This window comes from Harpia harpyja, chromosome 13 (genome assembly GCF_026419915.1).
Source record: "Harpia harpyja isolate bHarHar1 chromosome 13, bHarHar1 primary haplotype, whole genome shotgun sequence".
NCBI classification, from domain to species: Eukaryota; Metazoa; Chordata; class Aves; order Accipitriformes; family Accipitridae; genus Harpia; species Harpia harpyja.
Window position 1 is genome coordinate 36,143,699 of NC_068952.1, and position 21,211 is coordinate 36,164,909.

General features: G+C 44.4%; 1 protein-coding gene across 2 annotated transcripts; it reads left to right on the forward strand.

Moving 5' to 3' along the window:
* Positions 1-115: 115 nt before the first annotated feature.
* Positions 116-19,489, forward strand: URB2 (URB2 ribosome biogenesis homolog). Of its 2 annotated transcripts, XM_052805468.1 has the most exons (10): positions 117-202; positions 409-568; positions 2,393-2,569; positions 4,283-7,652; positions 9,623-9,783; positions 10,992-11,102; positions 12,023-12,265; positions 13,320-13,410; positions 15,053-15,192; positions 18,739-19,489. In XM_052805468.1, the coding sequence occupies exons 2-10, from the start codon at positions 443-445 to the stop codon at positions 18,934-18,936; spliced, it is 4,617 nt and encodes a 1,538-aa protein (XP_052661428.1). In that variant the 5' UTR covers positions 117-202; positions 409-442; the 3' UTR covers positions 18,937-19,489. The 2 variants fall into 2 exon arrangements, with proteins under 2 accessions (XP_052661430.1, XP_052661428.1); XM_052805470.1 differs by lacking the exons at positions 13,320-13,410; positions 15,053-15,192; positions 18,739-19,489 and adding an exon at positions 12,559-13,306 and having other exon boundaries at positions 116-202.
* Positions 19,490-21,211: the final 1,722 nt, after the last annotated feature.

Consider the following 21,211-nt stretch of genomic DNA (forward strand, 5'->3'; position numbering starts at 1 on the left):
AGAGGGGGGAGGGGGAGGAAGCGGAGCTGGGGCCGCCCCGTGCGCAGGCGCCCTGCGGCCGCCAATGGGCGCGAGCTCCCGCCTCTCCCCGCGCCTGCCGGGATCGGCGATCGGCTGGCGCTGCCTGGCGGGGACAGAGGTCGGCGGGGGCGGGCGGGAGGAGCGGGAGGTGTGCGGTGTGCGGTGTGGGCCCGGCGGGACGGTGAGGGCCGGGCGGTACCGGGGGGGGGGGGGGGGGGAGTGGGATCCCTGCGAGGGGGACGGGGGGTCGGGGGTCTGGTGGGGGAGAGGTGGGAGCGGGGGTGCGCGGGGGCCTGGTGTGCCCCCGGTGAGGGGGAGGCCCTGAGCGGTGGGTGCGGGGCCGCCTTCCCGTCCGACTGCCTTCTCCTCCTCTGACGTTTCTTTCAGTGGTGCCTCTTCGCCTTTCCCGTGTGCTGTCCCCATGGCAGCGATCTACTCTGGGATTTACCTGAAGCTGAAAAGCGCCAAGACTTCTTGGGAAGAGAAACTCAAACTAGCCCGTTTTGCGTGGATTTCTCACCAGTGTGTTCTTCCTAATAAGGAGCAAGTAAGTACTTTTCAATGGTAGGCAGCGAAAGAAAAAAAAATCCCAATAGTTAATTGCTGCTGAGGGCGAATTGATTCATCAAATCCAGGTCTAGTTGCTTAAGCGATTGAGCCTAGGTAGTAGTGCAAATACAGCTCTGATGTGGAATTGTTGGTGACTCTTGATTTCTGCGTGGTTATATGAAATGTTTCCACAACATCAGCTTTCAGGAAGCTTCAGCAGAAAAATCTGCATTAGGGCAGGAAGGAAGAGTCTTCCTTATAGAGAGGGCAGTGCATGTGTTCTGTCTCCTGGGTCGACGAGAAACCATCGCCTTCAGAGCTGTCATTAGCATTGGTTATTATATCCTTGTCCTTGGTTTCAGCTGGGATAGAGTTAATTTTCTTCCTAGTAGCTGGTATAGTGTTATGTTTTGGGTTCACTACCAGAAGAATGTTGATAACACACTGATGTTTTCAGCTGTTGCTAAGTAGTGTTTAGACTAAGTCAAGGATTTTTCAGCTTCTCATGCCCAGCCAGCAAGAAGGCAGGAGGGACACAAGGAGTTGGGAGGGGACACAGCCAGGACAGCTGACCCAAACTGGCCAGAGGGGTATTCCATACCATGGGATGTCATGCCCAGTATATAAACTTGGGAGAGTTGGGCTCGTGGGGGGGGTCACTGCTCGGGAACTGACTGGGCATCAGTCAGCGAGGGGTGAGCAATTGCGTTGTGCGTCACTTGTTTTGTATATTCCAATCCTTTTATTATTATTATTATTGTCATTTTAGTATTGTTATTATTATTGTTAATAGTTTCTTCCTCTCTGTTCTATTAAACTGTTCTTATCTCAACCCATGAGTTATACTTTTTTTCCAATTTTCTCCCCCATCCCACTGGGAGGGGGGGAGGGGAAGTGAGCGAGCGGCTGCGTGGTGCTTAGTTGCTGGCTGAAGTTAAACCACGACAGTCCTATACAGGAACACTCTAAAGTCTGATGCTTCTGGTCATAGTTAAGAACAAAAACTTAAGGGTGGGAGAACTGACTGTAGCTAGACACGTGTTTTCAGGTGCTCTAAACTTGTGCACGTGAAAGAGTGCACTGTGGATTCATGGGCTTCTCCTTAGAAGGTGGTTTGGTGTTCTCTGCTTGGAACCCACCCTCTCCCCTCAAGCCTTTTGTTTTGACCCTGTTTCCTGAAGGTCTGCTCAGTGTTTCCCTGAGGGAGGGGTGTCTTGTGCTGCTCCTCCAGCCGAGCTGTTTTGTGGGGTCTAGGGTTTGCACCATCCGAGATCCATGTTTTGAGTTCTTGCTACTTCAGGTACTTAGAATATTAAACCTAACTATACACCATCCTTTTCTTTTTAAATCAATAATTTAAATTAGTAGGTTTCAACCTTTTCCAGTTTGCACACATCTAAATTCCTAGGCCTGAACTTCCAGGTAGTATATCTAAATATACAAAGAGGAGGATGTGAAAGGAATACCAATTGTCAGAAAGTGAAAACCACCTGATTCTTTAAGTTTTGATTTAAAAGACTACATTCGTTAGTCAGTATCGACTGTCAGAATTATGCCCTGATGAAAGGGCCTTAGGGTGTTGACTCCTGAAAGCTGTTTTAGGATGGTACAGGGGAGCACAGGGCCCACGCTGGGTTTAGAATGAAAGCTTTTAGGAATTGAAACCTACAAGGGTGGACTTCTCTGCTCGTTCAGAGCCTATTCTGCTTGGACATAGAGCAGTTCTCAAGGCACAAGTGCTGTAATTGTGAAGAGGTACTACTTTTGTCTTGTTTTCGTGTGGGGATTGTTAAAGATTATTTCTGGTCCCTGTTGTTAACAGGTATTACTCGATTGGGTGAGCCATGCGTTGGTTTCATACTACAATAAGAAATCTGAACTGGAGGATGAAGTTGTTGAGAAACTCTGGGCGTATCTAGACAACGTTATCCATAGTAGAAGACTACAGAATCTCTTAAAGAGTGGGAAGACAATTGGTCTCAGTTTTTCAATTGCACAGGTAACTAAAACTGTGGGTATTTTGTCACATGCTGGATAGCAGTGCGTGTCTTCTACAGTATGTGACTCACAGTGTAGGATGTTACATGAAGTATATAATAATTAATCTGATGGCTTTTAGGACCACTACTAAAAACTCCTCTTATTTCTGTTCTGCAATACAGTTTGTATTTGTGCAGCACTAAGGCTGAAAATGGCAGAGCATTCTAATAACAATCTTCCTCTCTGTCTTTAACTTCTTCAAACTATCAGAGAGTGAACTGGTTTAAGTATTTAAGTAAAGGCTCAGTTCCATACGCTGCTTTTCTAAATTATTTACTGCTTATATTGCCATTTTACCTGGGAGTCTTAGAGAGAGAGATTTTCCCTCACTGAGGAGCTCATCAGCATGTTTGGCTTGAGTACTTGTGCACTGTGATGTGCTGTTCAGCAGACCCTGCAGCTTCTTATGATGACTCTGAACGGTGGTGGCACCAAATCGTTGCTGATCTTAATCGTATCATTATTTTCGCCTCAGCTGGAAGTGAATGGGGGAGACTGCAGTTACAGTTTAGAACTGAATGAGAAAATGTAACTTCTTATTCAGCTTCCTGTTTACAGAAATAGCAGAATTAGTGGATGGCTGCAAAGGCAGTCAAAATGACTGGAAAAATGACCTTTTTTAGTTGTGATCTGGTTGGAAGGAAGCAAGTCAAGATTGTCTTTACCTGCAGAAATTGAGTTGTGAAGTACAGAGAATTGGTTGGATGAAATCTGTGCTTCAGAGATGTTACATAGAAATTGTGCCAAATTTGAACGTGGTCTGGGTGTGAAAAGCTGTCTGGCTGAAGATTAGGTGAGAGGTGCAGGCCAGAGTACCCTGAAGACCAAGGACAGAGGTGGTAGAGGGTCCAGTGGAAAGAATTTAAGGATCTGTTTTAGTCCAGTGGGGCTTGAGCTTAGGAGGTGAACCACCCACTACAAGGTGTAAGGAGACAGGTGCAGTTTTTAACTCTGGAATGGAGACAGATTTGTAAATTGCTACTGAACTTGTTTGCTTCTGGATTATCCGGAGGTGAGAAAAGGGAGCAAATAAAAAGGGGATCAAAGGAGAAAACCGTAGGGAAATCAACACAAAGTTTGGGAAGAGGAAGCGAAATGCAAGTTCAAGTAAACGTTAATTCTTTAGAACTGTATATCCCTCAAAGAGGAGAGAGAATGTTCTTCACATTCCAGATACCAGCACAGGAAACTGGCTCTTTTTAAAATATAAAGATGATATTTAGTCACAGACATTCTTACTGAATGAGCTTCCTGGATCAAAGGTGGGATGTGTGTTGTGTGTGGGGTTTGTTGTTGTTTGTTTGGAGCATAATTTTGGGGACCTTGCAAGAAGGGAGGAAATTTACCCCTACTCCCTTTCTGTAGGATCAACTATTAGGATCAAGTATGGATAGTCTTATGCTGTTGCCAGTAGCACACATACTGAATGAGGGCTTCCTCACTCATCCTGTGGTGCAAACAAAAGCAGGGACACAGTTCTGGCCAGAGGACCTTCTAGTTTGAGACCTACAATGTGAGAGGCCCAGCAGCAGCTGTTGGCAGGTCCCTGTCGCTTCCTTCTTGCAGCCAGAGCTGACAGAAGGTGCTGTTGGCTCATTATGATGAGCTTTATCTTTGTGTGCAAAATTGACTGTTTTTTTTTCTCACCCCCCCCCCCCCCCCCAATTTTCAGGTCATAAATGAAAGGTTATCAGAGGCCTGTTCTCAGAAAACACAGCAAAACATTGGCACGGTGCTGAGTTGCTCCAGTGGCATCCTTTCCACTCCTTCGCTCTCCATCATTTACACAGCAAAGTGTGAGCTCTTGGTCGATCTCCTCAGCAAGCTGTCCAAGCTGGCATGTCAGCAGCTGGCTTCTGACGATGCTGTGGGCTCCCAGTTGTTCAGCGTCCTCCAGCTTACCTTTGCTCAGTACCTCCTGATCCAGAGGCAGCAAACCAACCCGAATCGTGTGTTTGGGCAAGTGACAAGTCACTTGCTCCAGCCGTGTCTGCTCCTGAGGCACTTGCTAAGTGTGAGGAGCTGGACACAAGCAGATGACAACCATGTTCGTCAGCACCTGAGCAGGGAAATCCGAAACCAAGTAGAAACTTTGCTGCAGGCTGGGTTATTTCAGCCTGAGCTTTTCTCATCCTACAAAGAGGAGCTGCTGCCGGAACAGGAACTCCAGGAGAAGAAGAAAGGAGCTTTGAAAAGTCTTTTGTTACCAGTCAACACAGTGCAGACCAAGCTGGGCAGTGGCTGTTGTGAACCTGCCCTCCATGGAGCTGTTGTAGCTGGTTCGGTGTCCCTGCTATATAAGCTATTTCTGGACTCGTACTCTAAGGCAGAAAACCACCTTGTGTGTTTCCACATGCTCAGCAGGCTTTTTGGCTGTCTCAGGCTCTCTGGCCTACAGCAGGGTGTGAGGGAGGATACGCTCTCCTCTGCGGACTGGAGCACGGACCTGCTTGCTTTGGAACAACTTCTGAACTTGGTGTTTAGCAGTGATATCTATAATGTTGCCAGTGACCGTATCCGGCACAAGGAGGTACAGTTTGGGTTTTACCGCAAGCTAGCCCAGATGTTGATCAGGCACTCCCAAGCTTCCATCCCAGCTTGGTTCAGGTGTCTCAAACTCTTGATGTCATTAAACCACCTTATAGTAGAGCCAGACCTGGATGACTTAGTGGCTTCAGCTTGGATTGATGCCAAGGTCTCTGAGCCACGTACGAACAAGCCCCAGGAGGCTCTCATCAACACCATGTTTCAGACTTACTCCAAGCTGCGACAGTTCCCACGGCTCTTTGAGGAGGTGCTGACAGTCATTTGCTGGCCAGCTGCTGATGAACTGAGGCCGCCTGTCTTCTCTGCTGGCCTGACAGTAAAGCTTCGTGAGTGCCTCCTTGAACTGCCACCCAGCCAGATTCTGGACATTTTGTGCCTCTTCGTGGAGAAGTGCCAGACCCTTATCATTCCTGCTGTTGAAGGGTCAGCCGACATGGCCTTGAAGCTGCTCTCAGTGAGCTCGGTGCTGCATGCTTTTCTGTTCAACATGAGGAGCCTAGATGATGTCACTCCTTCACCTGTGGTCCTTCGCACTCAGAGTCTGCTGGCAAAGATGCAGAAGGGGGTAATTCAGCCACTGATGGAGCTGCTGCAGGCTCCTAGAGGAGAGGAAGAGAAGTCAGACCTTTGGCTAAGGAAGGCCAGTGACTCTGCTCTCCTCCTTGTTTACACTTGGGTTGAGGTAGACAATTTGTTTGGTGTTAGCTGCAGTAAATATGTGTCTCCAACAGCTGAAATTGCTGCTGCTGTTACTGAACCTGCTGCAAGGCACTGGGGCATTTCAGCTTTCCTCCCGGGTGTGGAGGAGCAGTGCTGGGAGAGAGTCATGGAACTTGCAGATAGTTTTGCCTCCACTAGCAAATATTGCTTAGAACTGCTCACACTTCAGAAAATGAAGATGATCTTAATGCAGACCAAAGCTGACCTACAGGCCTTGCAGCATGCTGCAGCTTTCATCCTGGAGTCTGGGAGATCCAGCATGAGCAGGGGAGAATCTGAACCATGGGATGGAGATATCAGCACAATAAGCGATGTTACCTACCCTACAGCACATTGGCACCTTGTCATCTCCAACCTGACTATCCTGTTGCCGTATATTTCCTTGAAGGATGTGGAGTACATTGCAAATGTGCTTCTAGAGACGTTAGTATTGGCCAAAGCTCAGGAAGCTGCCACAGACCAGGAGCCTTCCATCAGCATTGGAAAGATATCTCTTGGTTTGATGCATAGCTCCTTTCTCCCAGAAATGAAGGTCCTGCACTGTGCTTTTCTGACCAGTCTTATTCATCAGATCGCTAGGGTGCTGCCCACTGCTGCCAGGGATTCAGTAGATCTGCCACTTCAGCTGCTGGCTGCAGATAATATCCCTTGGCATGAAGAAATCCTGGCTCCTTGCAGACCTGTTGACCCATTGGAAGAACCGTCCGAAAACAAACTGCTAAAGGATGAGCTCAGCTTGTCTTGGAAAACACTGGAGAAAGTTGCCCAATGTATAGTATTGTTAGCAAAAAATGACTGCCCTGTCATCCTGAAAGAAAGTCAGCTAGAAAACTGCTTGGGTTTGCTAGAAATTGCTTCTCTTCTGAAACTAGACAGTCTTCTTCCCTCTGACTGTACCCGGTGTTTTCTGGTGCTGCTGTCCCTGTTAGTCAATACCAGGGCTAGTGTCTCTTGCAGCAAGCTGTTATTGCTGAAGTTTTTAAGTACCTGCTTCCACCTCCTGAGGTACCTGCAAGCTGGCAGGAATGCCAACTCTGTTTTTAAGGTGTTTCATGCCAGTGATGTTCTTGAGGCTGTCATGACCTCCCAGCTTACAGCTAGCAAAAATTTCACTGATGTCTTGACGGTTCCTGTTTGGGTGCAGTATCTCCAGGAAGTCCAAGCCTTTTTGGAAAATTTTCTTCAGATGATTATTGAAAGAAGGCAAAGTGTGAGGCTCAACTTGGAGAAGTTCATGTCTTTCCTGGTGAGCTGCAAGCCAGATGTTGGTGCAGCCAAAAGCAAAGAATCGAATGCTGCAGCTGGGCAGTTACTGCTCATGGCATTCACCACACTGTGTCATGTCGTCACACTCTACCTTCAGCAGCTGCCAGAAAAGAAGCTGCAGTCTGCAGATGTACTGTCTGCTCTGTTGGAGCCAGTAGTTCTGCAGATGGTCAGAACTGTTGAACATGGTCTTCAGAGTAACACCCAAAACCAGCCTTTGCCTGTAGCATTCATACCATCTGTCACTACTCTTCTCAAAGCAGATCTGAGCCATGGTGTCAAGAAGGGCTGGCAGAAGGAGCCCAGTGGGTTTTTGGAGCAACCCCGTATTAAACTGTACCAAAAGTTTTACTCTCAGATACTGAGAGAGCTGCCCTTCGCTGGGGGTAATCTGCAGTTCCTTCAGTCTGCATTGCAGTTCCTGACGGTCTTCTGCTCAGTGCCAGAGCTGTATCCTGGAAAAGAAGCTGCGGTCATGGTTGTTTTTGCTATAAAAAAGCTTCTCACTGGTATGAAAAACCCTTTCTCCACTTCCTTTGCTAATTTTGCAGCACAGAGGCGAGTTAAAAGCCATTTAGCAAAACATACATGTTTTTGAAAAGTCTGTATCTATTTACTTGCATTAAAGCAGTAGGCTATCCTTTTATAAATGCGTAACAGGAAAATTTTCAAGGAGGCAATGTTGTGGTACTAGGACCACGGCCACCATCTAATTTGGTAATGATCTTCTGGAAGATGTAAACATCTTAACAAAGTTGAGGTCCTAAGTTACTCATCCCTGGACAGCATTTTGACAGTGACTGGAACATGGTAATACTTCTGGTTGTAGGGCTGAAGGTGCAGTGTCCTACTCGTGTCGTCGGTATGGTAGGCACCACTGCAGCAGCAGGTGTGCGCCAGGTCAGATCTGGTATGTCTTATCTGAGGATCTTGGAGGACCTTGCAGTAAAATACTCATCTGTTTTTGTATCTGATAGGTGAGGTTATAGAACAATGGAAGTCACCTAACTGTTAAGGGTGCTGAACACCTGTAATTCTGATAAAGTCTGTGGGAGAGTGGCAGATCAGTCCCTTTATCCCCATCAAATAAAGAGCCAGGGCTAGAAATGACATGAAAAACCTCTCTTGCCACTGTATGACCTAATGGCTCCTTTAAATTGTCTCATTCAGAAAGAGGAACAAAACACAGCACAGGCATAACTGTTCTCTTTGACTTCTTCAAACAGTTGGAATTTGTCAAACTTGCTACTAACATGCTCTAGTGCAGTGGTCTCCAAACATTTTTAATTGCGCATACTTACCAGTTGAAAAAAAAAAAAGAGTTTATTTACAAATTATATGCATGTGCTACTCTACTAGTATACTGCATACATTACAAAGCATACACAAAAAAAGTTTAAAAAGCATGAGATAAAGATGAAATAAACACTATTTTTACTTATTTATTAAAGATATTTTATTTATAATTCCCTCACCCCAATGGATTGTCTTGTGCACACCCTGGGGTGTGCGCACCCCACTTTGGAGGCTACTGCTCAAGTGGACTACAGTCATGATCTCAATGTTTATATTGGCATTAGGTAGTTAAGAACAGAGCACAGCTTTCCATGGAAAATCTGATCTTGAATTTGCGCAGTTGAATTTGAGCTAGAACTTACATATAGGTACAGGCTTAGTCTGTCTCTTCCCTGGCCTGCATTTTGATCCTTCAGTGTTGTGGGGTTCAGTAAGGGCACTGGGAGCAGGGATTTCACGTTAGAACTAGGGATCATGAGGATGTGTCAATTGCTGTAATTTTTCTGCTGGCTTTTCTCTCTCTCCTGTGCCTCACTTCACTAGTGTAAGATTGGTAAAGTGCTTTAGCCTGGAGACATAATTAATCACTGTGAAAATCTGTAAGAATTTCTGATGAATAAGTAAAGTATTCAATAAGATGAAATGTGGATTCCTGTTGAAGAAGACTTTCAGCATTGCCACAGATCCTGTGGGTACTCGTGGAACTAAAAAACAAGCCTTCAGAATCAATTAAGATAGAAGCTAGTCTAGGACTGTCTACACAGTAATAATTGAGTAAGGGGGGAGTGTGACTTATGATCAGCAGAGACCTAAACTTTGTCAGTTTAATGCTTTTGTGACTTGTGATGGCTCTCTGGCTATCATTTGTAGTAAAGCCCTGTGGTTTGTTTAGCCTGCTCCCTTGGCTTGTGCGCACACTTTGTTGCAGTACTTCATACTACTGAAGGCTTTTCATTGGTATGATGACTGCTCTGTAAACCCTCAGGTAGGAAATGCTTGAGAACAGCATTTCATTGTGCTAGTGGGGAGGGAGGTAAAGGGAAAGCGTGGAGCCCTCTATGCATTTGAGTGTTAAAAAGGTACCCACAGAGCTGTTTTAAGGTTCAATTCGCCTTGTTCTTACTTGTGGAAGTCCCTGTCTTGGGAATTGGTTAAGACATGCTTGTGTCTCTTGAATGTGCAGGTCCTGCAATCACAACCCAGGTGATCCAAAGTATGGAGATGGAGCTGACGGAGGTGCTTGTCCAGCTGCTGGGAAACTGCTCTGCTGAGGAGTTTTATACCATAATGAGGCTGGTGCTGCAGGGACTTGAAATGAAGAATGTTTGGCAACAGAAGGCTAAAGTAAGGCATGAGTTTAGTTTATTGTCAACTTCTTTCTTCAGTCTTCTGCATCTTGAAAAAATTTTGTTGGCTGAATGACATCTGATAAATATTTTTTTCTTCTTCCTGGTTTATGTTCAGTGGTGAGGTCAAATTAATTTACATGGTTAAGGGCTTGGTGACTGTGCTATGTTCTGGATATAAATTGAGAGAGGTGGAAAGATCATGGAAACCTACTGGAAAAACTTTCTGTCCAGTTTAAGGACACAGCAGTCTTAATTCTATGTGTTGTCAACAGAAACTACACAGCTGTGATGTTACAGGCCATGCTGAATTTTTTTTTCTACTTGCTGATCAGAGCTCTTGCACAACAGATGCTAGCAGTCAGCGAGTTTAACCACTGTTTGTCTGTGGCTCTTCTTAACAGGGTTAAAGGCACTTTTAGAAATGCTGGCATTACGTAAAACCAAAACTGCACCTGTGCTTTTGGGTTTTGTCTCTATAAAGACTTTTACTCTATAATAACCAGATATCACTCAGTAGCTTTTTAAATACTGTGCCTTTCTCCAGAGCAGCTTAAGCAGCAGTGGTGACATATGGAACACTTGCCAAAAAAGCCAGCTGTACCCTCCGTAGAAAGCTCAGTGACTTGAGAATGAAACTTGGGGGTTTGTCTGGTTCTGTCTTATTTGTCAGAAATAGACACAGATATGCTGCATCAATTCTTGATATGGCTTTTTGAAAGTGTATCTGGAATTCCTGTACTGTGCATGTAATTCCTACCACCTCAGTTTAGCTTGTAATGTTTCTTTTATTAGTCTGTCATAACAGCCAGCAAGTAAAAAAACCCCTGCTGCCAAACGCAGCATTCTTAGCATATAGTGTGCTGATGTTTCTGTATTACCCCTGCTTCCCTCTGTTATCTAGTGGCAGTTGAAGGAGAAGGCTTTCCTTTCTTAAGAATCACATAAGCATTTTTGTACAGTAAGTTGATTCTAAAATAAATGTAGCATGCAGTACATTTGGGCCAGAGCTGCTCAGCATATTGAATTTTGTTGAGCTGCTGCTTACTTCACAATTTCCAAAGAGATGTGTTGGTGGGAGGACTTTCATGTGTCAAGGCTCTGGTAATGCTCAAAACTGCCACTGCCCTTGAAAAAGCTCTTCCGCACTTGAAAGGAGCCAGTGCATCTTGTACCCGTGACTGATCATCAATCTGCTTTCTGCAGGAAGTATTGTCAGCTGTTACACTAACCAAATTGTTGCTCAGCTGCCCATTGAGTGGAGACAAAGAGAAAGCTTTCTGGTTTGCCAGCCCACAGATTATCACAGCTTTAGCTGTAAGTATCTATTGTAACTTCATTACCTATCCCTTTTATTTGTTGGAGTCTGTAGGGGTTACATCTAACATGCACAGAAGCATACAGGAACAAAAAAGTTGTGCATACTAGACAAATCCATACTAGATTCACCTGCACTTTTTTGTCTAGACCCTTTCTCTCGTCCTTCCTCAAGTAAATCTCCTTCTGTGAGTGCAGCGCATAGGTCATCCATTTCTTATTATCAGTAATTTGCTGGGACTGCACTATGTAATCTGGAGCTTGGGAGAAAGGCTGCAGAGAAGAGAGTCTGAGTCTCCTGTCCTTCCTCCTATCGAAAGGAGAAGGTAACTGTCAGCCACGTGTCGCAGCAGAAGCCAACGGCAGCAAAACAAAAAGAAGAAAGTGCTCATATTAAAAAAATAATAATATAAATTCACTGAATTATGAATGGGAAACTTAACTGAAAGTAACCAAACCCAGGTTTCCTGTCCTTCCTGTACAGCATACAAACCTAGTGATTTAAGTTTTTCTTCGCTCATGGTGATGGTGTCTCTAGACCAGAATTTGTCAGAGTCTGGCTCTGCAATGCCTGGGAGTTGTAAGCATGCAACTTCTGACCTTTTTTGGTAGGTCTGCGTGCTTGTAAAAGAGAGAACTGCATCAATGCATTCATGTGAAGAGGTGCTGGTTGTCGGGGGACTGGGGACCAGCTGCAATTCCACACTCACAGCAGTGCTTGCCTGAAATGCGTCATATGCATCCTCGCCCAGGGTGCAGTTGCACAAAAATGGCTAAAGGGCAGGAGTCTCCCTGCCAGTCCAGCTTGCACCAGTCTAGTTGCAGTGACTCAAGTCAGAGCATTATGGTTCCATGGTGTGCAAATTCTAGTGATAGGTGGCTAATGCACTCCTCCTTATCTGTTTCCTGTCTTCTTGTAGATGCAAACCAAAGAGGCCTGTCAGGACCAGTCACTGATTTCCACCATAGTTGTACCTATTCTAGAGACTGTGGCAGCTCTGCTAAGGCAAGGAGAAGGGGTTCTCTTGAATCCCCACCATGTGGCATTGGCATTCAGCATTCTCCTAACAGTCCCTCTGGATCATCTGAAGACAGAAGACTATCGCAATGTCTTCCTGGGAGTCCATGAAGTGCTCTTCTCTATTGTGCAGTGTCATCCGAAGGTATATCTGTGAGGGGGTGAGAGAAGGGGAAAAAGGTAGAAAGAACCAACACAGAGGCCAGTGATGAGAATTTTTTTTTTTAATAGTGGTTTTGAAATAATTTGTCCTGATAGTATGAAAGTGCTTTGTACCGCTTGTCATTTAAAAGGCTGGGTATCTCAAAATTACATCATTTATGTTGCTCTTCTGCTTTGTTTTATGCCTGCATTGTTGGTCTTTGGCAGCAGATTGCTTATCAACATCTGATGCTGGATTAGAATAAAGCTTTCCCTTTTTTCATGATTGATTTCTAGAAGCACAAATGGCTCAGGCTGTAGGACCTCATTCTCACTGGAGATCAAGATTCTGCAGCCCTTTGAAAACAGTGCTTAGACATGTTAGAAGTTGATGACCTTCAAACATTGTACCATCCTGGTGTTCTTGTCAGCCTTCTGGCATGGGAAAGTGAAGATGTGCCAGGACTTGCACAGGGTTGGAGATACTCCTCCGTGGAATATGTAGGCAGAGGTAGAATAAAAAGGAAAGGGGCCTCATGCATTTGTGTTAGGACTGAGAGTGAAGGGAGTTAAAGGTGGGGAAATGGAAAATTCTAAAAGCAAGGCAGTACACATTGCTAAAATGCCCTTACAAAAACCCTGTGGTAGAAAGCTGCCTATCCAGGTTGTTTTCACAGAGTGATCTGTACTGTTATTGGACCCTGCATTCTGTGAATCTGTCTGGCTACACAGGTTCTCTACCAGCAAGAACAAATTCCCTAGACATTAGGGCACTAAATGAAATGCTGGTTTGGAGAGATGAAGTAACTCTAATGTGATGTTTACTTGTTATTTATATTTGAATATGGCCAGGACTGCAGTCCTGCTCCAGGATTCTCTTGTGCTAGATTCTGTATGGATGCAGAGTGAAAAGATAGTCTCTGCTCCTGACAGCTCTAAAAGCTATACAGTTTCCTTCACAGGAATTAATTTCCCTCAGACTATGGGGTGGTGTATGTCTATCCTCTCCATTCCTTTTACTACATAATCTCAGATGTTTTTATTTCATGTCTTTGCAGGTGCTGTTGAAAGCAGCACCATCTTTTCTGAACAGTTTCCATCGTCTGGTTGTTTCTGTCATGCACGAAGGACGTCAGAAAGGAGACAGAGGTACCATATCTTTTCCACATTTGCATTATACATACACTGTAATTCTGTATATTCTAGAAGAGGAGATGCAGAACAGGGCAGTCTGACACCAGAAGCAATGTCCTCAAAACCTAGCTGTGGCATTGAAACCGTTAGCCCTATCTGTCCTTTATGTAAAATTGAGGATGAGCTTTGTAGTATTGTGGGCTTATGAAGATAAGTGGGGCTTCTGAGGAGCTGCATGCAGATAGCACTTCTTTAGGTGGATAAGGTATTCTTCACTGACTGGCTGCCAAGTAGGCAGGAACCAGTAAGGTTTGCTGTGCCCAATTTCTATCAGCCCCTGTGCCTGAAAGTATGGTGGCTGTGAACTCTGGTGATATAGACTAATATGCCTGAGTTATAGCCCCAAATCGATCCTAGTAAATGGAGCTTCTTGAGACTGGAACTGTGGTTACTACAGACCTGAATTGTCACCATTCTATGCTAAGCATAAAGCCAGAACATTACACATATCTGAAGCATCAACTGGGATTAGATGGTATGTCTGCATGGTCAAGGATTTGGAATTAGTGTAGTTCATTATCTCAAAAGGAAGAAAAAAAAAAAAAAAGACTTATTACTGCAAGTTATTAAAGAATTTGCATTGTTAAAGTAGCCAAGTCAAAGACGTTCACGGTAATTAAGGTAATCATCCTGTGCTTTATGCTGGTCAGGACACAAATACCCTGTCATTAATAGTGGTGACTTTTTGAGACAAGTTGACCTCATGGCCTGCAACTGACTGTATCCCAGCTTTCCACTGATGTCCTACAGCTTATGCCATGATCAGATTTATCTTAGGTGATATGTTGTCCACAACTGTAGGCAAATGTAGGTGTATGTATGCATCGTGGAGGAATATACTAACAAAGGCTCAGTGATAGAGGAAAAGGTATGTTAAACTGGTGCCAAACTTTGAGAATTTGCTTCATTCTGCAGTATGTTTACACGAGGCAAGGGTCACAGGAAACTTACGGGTACGTGGCATCCTCAAGTTGAAAAACATGCTGTTTATCTTTGCAGGAGTGTTCTATTTTCCTAACAGATAACATGAAAGTAATTTCTAAATTTCTCTTCTCCTTTGTTTGTGTTAGTTCTCTTCATTCACTGCCTACTGAGTAAATTCTCAGGTGATCTCTCCAGTCTCACTTTAAGTATCTCCAGTTATGTGGCTTCTGCTGCTATCTTCCACATAACAGATCTCATCAGAAAGCTCTCTTACTCTGCTGTTTCTAAGAGATGTCTTCTGATTTTCTGTAGGTAGAGAATATTATTTTTCTGTCTCCTTGTTCTCATGTCCACAGTGCTAGTTGGGACTGAATCATGGGAGGGACCATAGCTGCTGCTTTTAGCATTTCAGCAACTGTAACAAATACTTTTTGCCTTGCAGCAGGTGGAGTTGGAATCAGTGTGCTCTTACAAAATAACCATTGTAACAGATGCATATGGTGGTGTGGGGGGCCTCTCAGCTGTGGCTTGATAAGAAAAGAAGATAAAATGGGCAAGCTGGTGTTGGCTTCATGTAGTTCAAGGATCATGGAAGACTGGGTGATTCTTTGGGTTTTTTTCCCTAGTGTTTTTAAGCCTCAGATGCCAGGCTGCAACTCACTTTCTGTTTTAGGCAACACAGATGAGTTTGAAGATATACTGAAGTGTGCACACTTGGTGGAACGGATGTATACTCATATTGCTGCAGAAATGGAAGACTTTACAGTGTTTTCTGCTTTCATTGTGGCTCAGTATGTGACTGAATTGCAGAAGGTAACATGTTCTCATCCATCTTGAAAGTGCCATGGTATTGTGCTGGCTTTGGAGTTCCTGTTCCAAAGGCAACTGTGTTTTAAGTTTTGTAAAATCTGTGAAGTTATAAAAGTTGCTATGCCTCATGGGGATACAGGTTTGATCCAGACTCTCTGTTATTTTGAGCAAGAGTTCCTAAGAATCTTTCTTACCCAGCTCCTGAAAACTTTCTAAAGGTGTAGGCTGTGGGTTTTTTAAGGCAAAACGATGCAATGCCTATTTACAGAACTGTTTTGCTTTTCTGTCATGTTGGGTGTTGCTTTTTCTTCATATGGTAGTTAGGTACTTCTCCCAGCTAGTCTCAGTTGTCCAGGACTGATAGCAGTTAGGGCCCCATCTGGCAAAGTAATGGAGAAAAATTCTCCTGGAAAATATCTTTTAATCTGGTCTAAATGAGTAAGTGAGTGGAAAAAGTGTTACCAAGCCGGAGAATTGTTAGCTTTTCAGTAATTCTCCTTCTGAACCAAAGATATAATTCCGATCCTTACTGAAAACAGCTACTCGTGCTGTTACAGATGCCAGAGCCAGGTCAGTAGCTTCTCATATCCAGACTGAAGTTCAAATTGTCATTCTGTTGAGCCTAATGGATTTAAGTTTCACCAGGGTTTGAATGCTGCTTGTGTTGCAAGTACCTGCAAATTGATTATTTGTGGCTCTGGCCTGGGCATGGGCTGAAATACAGAAAGGAATTTTAGGCTTTGTTTTTAGGCTTTCTTACCACAAAAATATCCTAACTGGTGATATGTTTCGGAAGGATTATGGTGTAACCGGTGGCACTAACCATGAAGGTTGTTATGGAGCTTAAGCTCAGATGCCTTCTCTGTTCCCCAGCTTTTTTCCAAGGTTTGAGAGCAAAACAATGGGATATATCCGTTTTTAGCCATGTTATTTAGTGTTCTGGGTAAGTTAGTTATTGTTTACATAGTAAACATAGTAGTTCAGCAAATACTAGGGACAAATTACTGTTAAGACTACTTCTGCTCTATTTAACTTTCTCTGAACTGTGTAATCTGTTCATCGCTGAATGTAAGTCAGAAAGCCTGACTTGAATTGTCAAATGACCTTTTCAAGTTGAAAGGGCACTTACCTCAGTATTAGCAGGAGTACGAAGTCTCATGAGAATTCTAGGAAAGTTTTGTGCAACACTTTCACTGGGAAGTGGAAGGTGATAGATGATAGCTGAAACCACAGATCACTAATGTGTGCGTGGAACCTTTGGGCATGGAAAGGGGAATTGGTGTGGCGAGCCACCAGACACTGTGACGAAGGGGTGTTTTCTGTCTGACAGAATAGATAGATCACAAGTAGGTGATGATTTATTTGCTCATTAGACTGGTGAGAATTGATGGATATCGGAGGAAGGGGAGGCCACAGCATGTCTGTCTTAAGGGGGGCACATACCCATCTTTCATGTTGCTCTGCAGAGGGAGAGAAAAACTCCTTTAACCATTCATCTCTTCTGAGTCCAGATCAGTGGCTTTCAGCCTGTGATCTGAAGACCCTGGGGGTCCGTCCAAGGTAACTGAGAAAAACGTGTTGGTAGATGTAAGTCTTTATATGGGCATCTGCACACTTACTGGAACCGTTTTAAGGGTCTGCAAACTAAAACTGATGAAAGCTACTGGCCTAAACAGTCGCTTACTCCTAAAGTAGTTGTGTAACAGTTCCCCCAGTGCTCCTTTTTATACCAGGAAATAAAATATTTTGTGAATTATGTTGTGTTAATCTAGAAAGATTCCTTGCTGGGGTGGGTAGCATCTATAGCCTCTTTCATACTGTTGGCAGCGCTTTTCCCTTGTTGTCTATGAGCTGTTGCTTAATTCAGCAATAGTGAAATACCTCTTCACACATTTAATGTCTCACATCAAGAGCTCTGTAATGCTTGACAAATTGGTAGTGCTAACTATATAGACCATAAAACTCTTAACAAGCATAATTAACTGTCAGCCAGTTGTGGCAGCTGTTTAAATCTTTGGTTCTGCTTCCCATAGTGTTATTGGAGGGTGTTTATAGGAAACTGCACTGCAAAGCAAGAATGGCCCAAATAAGGCATGGGTCCAGAATAATTTGTGATGTGAGGGATGCAGTTCCAGTAACTGCAGCTCTGAGGTATCTGCTTATCCCAGGTGCGACATCTTGTCAATAGCTGTGGGTTTTCCCGTCCTTGTTCTCTGCAGTCATTTCTCTGCCCTAGGACGGGAGAGCCCAGCCCAGTGCATTCACTGGGAGTTCTGATGCTCAACTGTTCTGTTACTTTAGTGCATAGTGTAGGGAGAAATAACATCTGTTATAAACCAGCCAATAGATCAGCTGACATAGAGGGGAAAAAATGACAACCTTCTGGACGTGCAAACTCTTCAGGGTCACAAATCCGAAGAGGCTTATGTGCCTTAATGCCTGCTATATGTTTTTCCCAGCTATGTTAGCAGGTCCAATAAAATATATTAGCTGTTTTACATTTAGGGCAGAAAGAGAGCAGGAGCCTGTCACAGTGATTAGGAGTGCACTTCATTAGCGGAAAGTTTATTAGTTGCCTCAGGAAGAAAGAAGTCTGAATTTTAATGACAGCTTTTTATGTAATTTTCATTAGGCCTGGAGTGCGGAGGCTTAGGTCTGGAGGCATAAAGCTAATTTTGGGATTCAGCAAAGATAAGACAGGGTTCTGCAGCAAAAATAATGTGATTATGCCAGAGGCCAGCACCGCCTCAGGCACTGAAGTATTTAGCAAGTGATTTGTGAGCACAGGACAAATTTCAGTTAGCCTGGAGCGCTAGCGGACTCCAGAGTCAGTACTGATGTTCCTGGTTGTAGCGGCGGTTCTGCTGGTTGTGGGGTTGAGCAGGGGTAATAGCAGGAGCAGGTCACTGAGTCCTGAGTCATTCCTTGTATTCCTTCAACTTTCTGCATGACTTCAGGCAAGGTACCTGATTCCTGATGTTAGAACAGATCAAGCAAACGCACATCTCCTGAGCTTTTTGAAGCTTTCTTTTATTAAGGCTTGAAGTCCTCAGATACAAATTGTTAGATAAATATCAAGTTGTTAAGTGATAAGTTAAAATTGATTGTCTACCCAATGTAAATGGTAGAGTAGCCTAAAGGAAGTGCTCATTTGAAAGTGAGACAGCATACAGCTAACACGAGACATACAGAATCTGCTGAAATATGTAATCCAGGGCAAGTGTGTTAGGTTTTTTTTAATTACAGTTTTTCTGCTGAGGAGTTTTCATGTGATTCTAAGATGATCAGTGTCCTTGCCTCTGCAGCAATGTGTATAGTAGCACTTTTGTGGATTTTATTGCAAGGGGCATGCTTGTTCTGCAAAACATGTTTGCAAAAATCAGGAAAATATTGCACAAGTCAAAATCTTGGATTTTATCTAATAGGCTGTTCCAGATGGTCTGCTGCACTGGATAACATGTTGTCAGCATTTAATGTATACTGACTGGGGAGAGGGTGTTTTCTTGCCTTTTTGTCTTCAAGTTTAATGGAGTTTTGTTCTTCTCATAGGTGACTTTGCACCCAGCTGTGAAGAACCATCTCACAGAAGGGATATATCACATCCTTGACCTTTGCATTGAACGTGACATCAAGTTCTTAAATGCATCGCTACCAGCAGGTGTAAGGGAAGTCTTTAAGGATCTGTATAATGATTACAACCACTACCACAAAACAAAAAAACAGGGGGAGGAAAAGTATACTGCATGATCAGTCCTGCCCGGTGCTGCATAGTCAGTTATGAATTGATCTTGCAGTGCTCAGAAAATCCTCAGCTGCTGTTTGGTTTGGGATGACTAGCAAGATCAAATCTGAAAAGGGTCCACTAAACATGGATTGCATCTATGTCTGTAGAGCCAGCCTTCATAATGGGGAAAAGGGGAACGGGGAGGGAGGATGTGCTGTTAGGTCTGGTCCTGCCGTGTGCCACAAATGGCAGAAGTGCTGCACCTGTGCTGACCCCCGGTGAACTCACTGGGAGCCCCGGGGAGCTCGCTGCAGTCTGGCAGCAGATGTCAGGCTTCAGGCTTTGGCACATCATGGTGCTTTTTTTATGGAATCAATAGTCTGGTGTAAAAGCCAGTGAGGGTTATAACTCCTGCTCTTGCTTACACAGTAAGCAGAATTAAAGCAGTTAAAGTGCTTATTTTTGTACCCTGTTATTTTACATTTTGTTACTGAAGAAATTTGTGAATGTTACACAGCTGCGCGGTAGGTTACTGTGCAAAACTCTGGAAATACAGTAAAAATTTGAAAGTTTGTATCTCTTTGCTTGATTGGTTTTGCTCTTGAGTCCAGCCCTGGGCAACACGGTCTGACCTATTGAATTTTCTTCCCAACCGTATTATCCTGTGATCTCCTGATAATCAAAAAGACTGACTACTTAGAGCTCTGGTCGATTTACTGTCATTAAGCAATTACACTTAGTCATCTGAGCTGTGGTTGGTCTCAGTGTACATTTTTAGCTTGTGATAAATGTTAAGTACCAAGACCTATCTGAGACCTTTTTGGTCTAAGCTGAGCCTTGTTGCTTTGCATTCACTCTGGGTTAAGAGCAAGCCATGGACTTACTGCAACTCAGCTGACAGTAATTTAATAAGCTGTGGTAAATTAATCTCATTTGAGCCTGTAAGAAGCTTTATCAAATAGCTCCCTTTCATTAGCTAAACTACAGAAGTTTATTTTCTTGAAAATGATAGAGACTAAAGGTTTAAACTTTTATGTAAGTGGTAAAACAATCTTCACACGTGTATGCAGTTAGTAGTAAGAACTCGATACTCTCACATGATTATCTGCTTTAATCGATAGGTAGGGGTTGGGCAGAGGAAGGCTGTGTGGCTTACCACTTTTACTGGGTCCGTCTGCCTCATAGCAGAGTCCAAAGGCTGAAGTTTGGCTGGGGCAGGAGACTCCACGTGGCACAGACGGGGGAGGTGAGCAGGGCTGTGGGGGAGCCAAGGCAGGTGGAGCTGCACCTCGGGGCAGGCATGGCATGGCATGGCATGGCATGGCATGGCATGGCAGCCGCTGTCTGTCATAAAGCCCTAGATGCTCCCCCTGCACTGTCCCGCTGGCTGTGGCCCTGGCAGGGCACTCCTGGCACATCACCGACCTCCGCTGGGACCTTGATTAGGCTGTGCCATCAGGTCCCTGGCAGGTGTGCCCACGGGTGGGCAGTGCCTGCCCCTGGCCCTGGGGCAGCTACCTCTGCAACTCACACTGGTGCCTGCTCACCTCCTCCATCTTTGCCATGCAGAGCCTCCTGTGCTGGGTAAACTTCATCCTTTGGACTGGAGATGATCCTCCTCACGTCCTGAACAAGAAGCTTGGAGAAAAAGCTTTGATACCGTGCAAGCGCTGTTCAGAAGTAGCCACAACAGTGGCATGTCACCAACACTGTTCTAGCCACAAATGCAAAGCACAGCACCATATGGGCTGCTACGAAGCAAGTTAACACCATCCAAGCTGGACCCTGTGTTTTATTTCAAAGCTGAAATGCTGGTGTGGGCCAGCGTTGGGAAGGTCAATTACTGCTGCCTCATCAGGCAGTGGGACAGTGAAGTAGGTCCCAGAAGGGAAATGTGTATGAGCTGTGTGCAGCCAAAGGGGCACCAAAGGAAGGAGGTCTCCAGGGTGAAGACAGTTAATACGCTAGTAAAACGAAGGAAGGTTATGAGCACTGGGAGAGGATCTGGAAAGAACAGTGAAAAAAGGAGAGCTAGGTTTGGAGCGGGGGAGGAAGGAAATGAGGTAGCATCTCTGGCGTGTAAGTGTCAAGGCTCCCCTGATGTAGCTAGCCATATGGTTGCAAGCCACACACATAGCTCAAAAGCTTCTGAGTGTAGACCACAGAGTAAATAACATCTTACTCATCACTTTGAAGGAGGTAAACTACTTGAAGTGATGTCAGTTTTATTTCATTAATATTAACTTTTAAGATTTTACCAATTTTAACTTTTTGGCTTGGAAATGAAAATGTGTAACT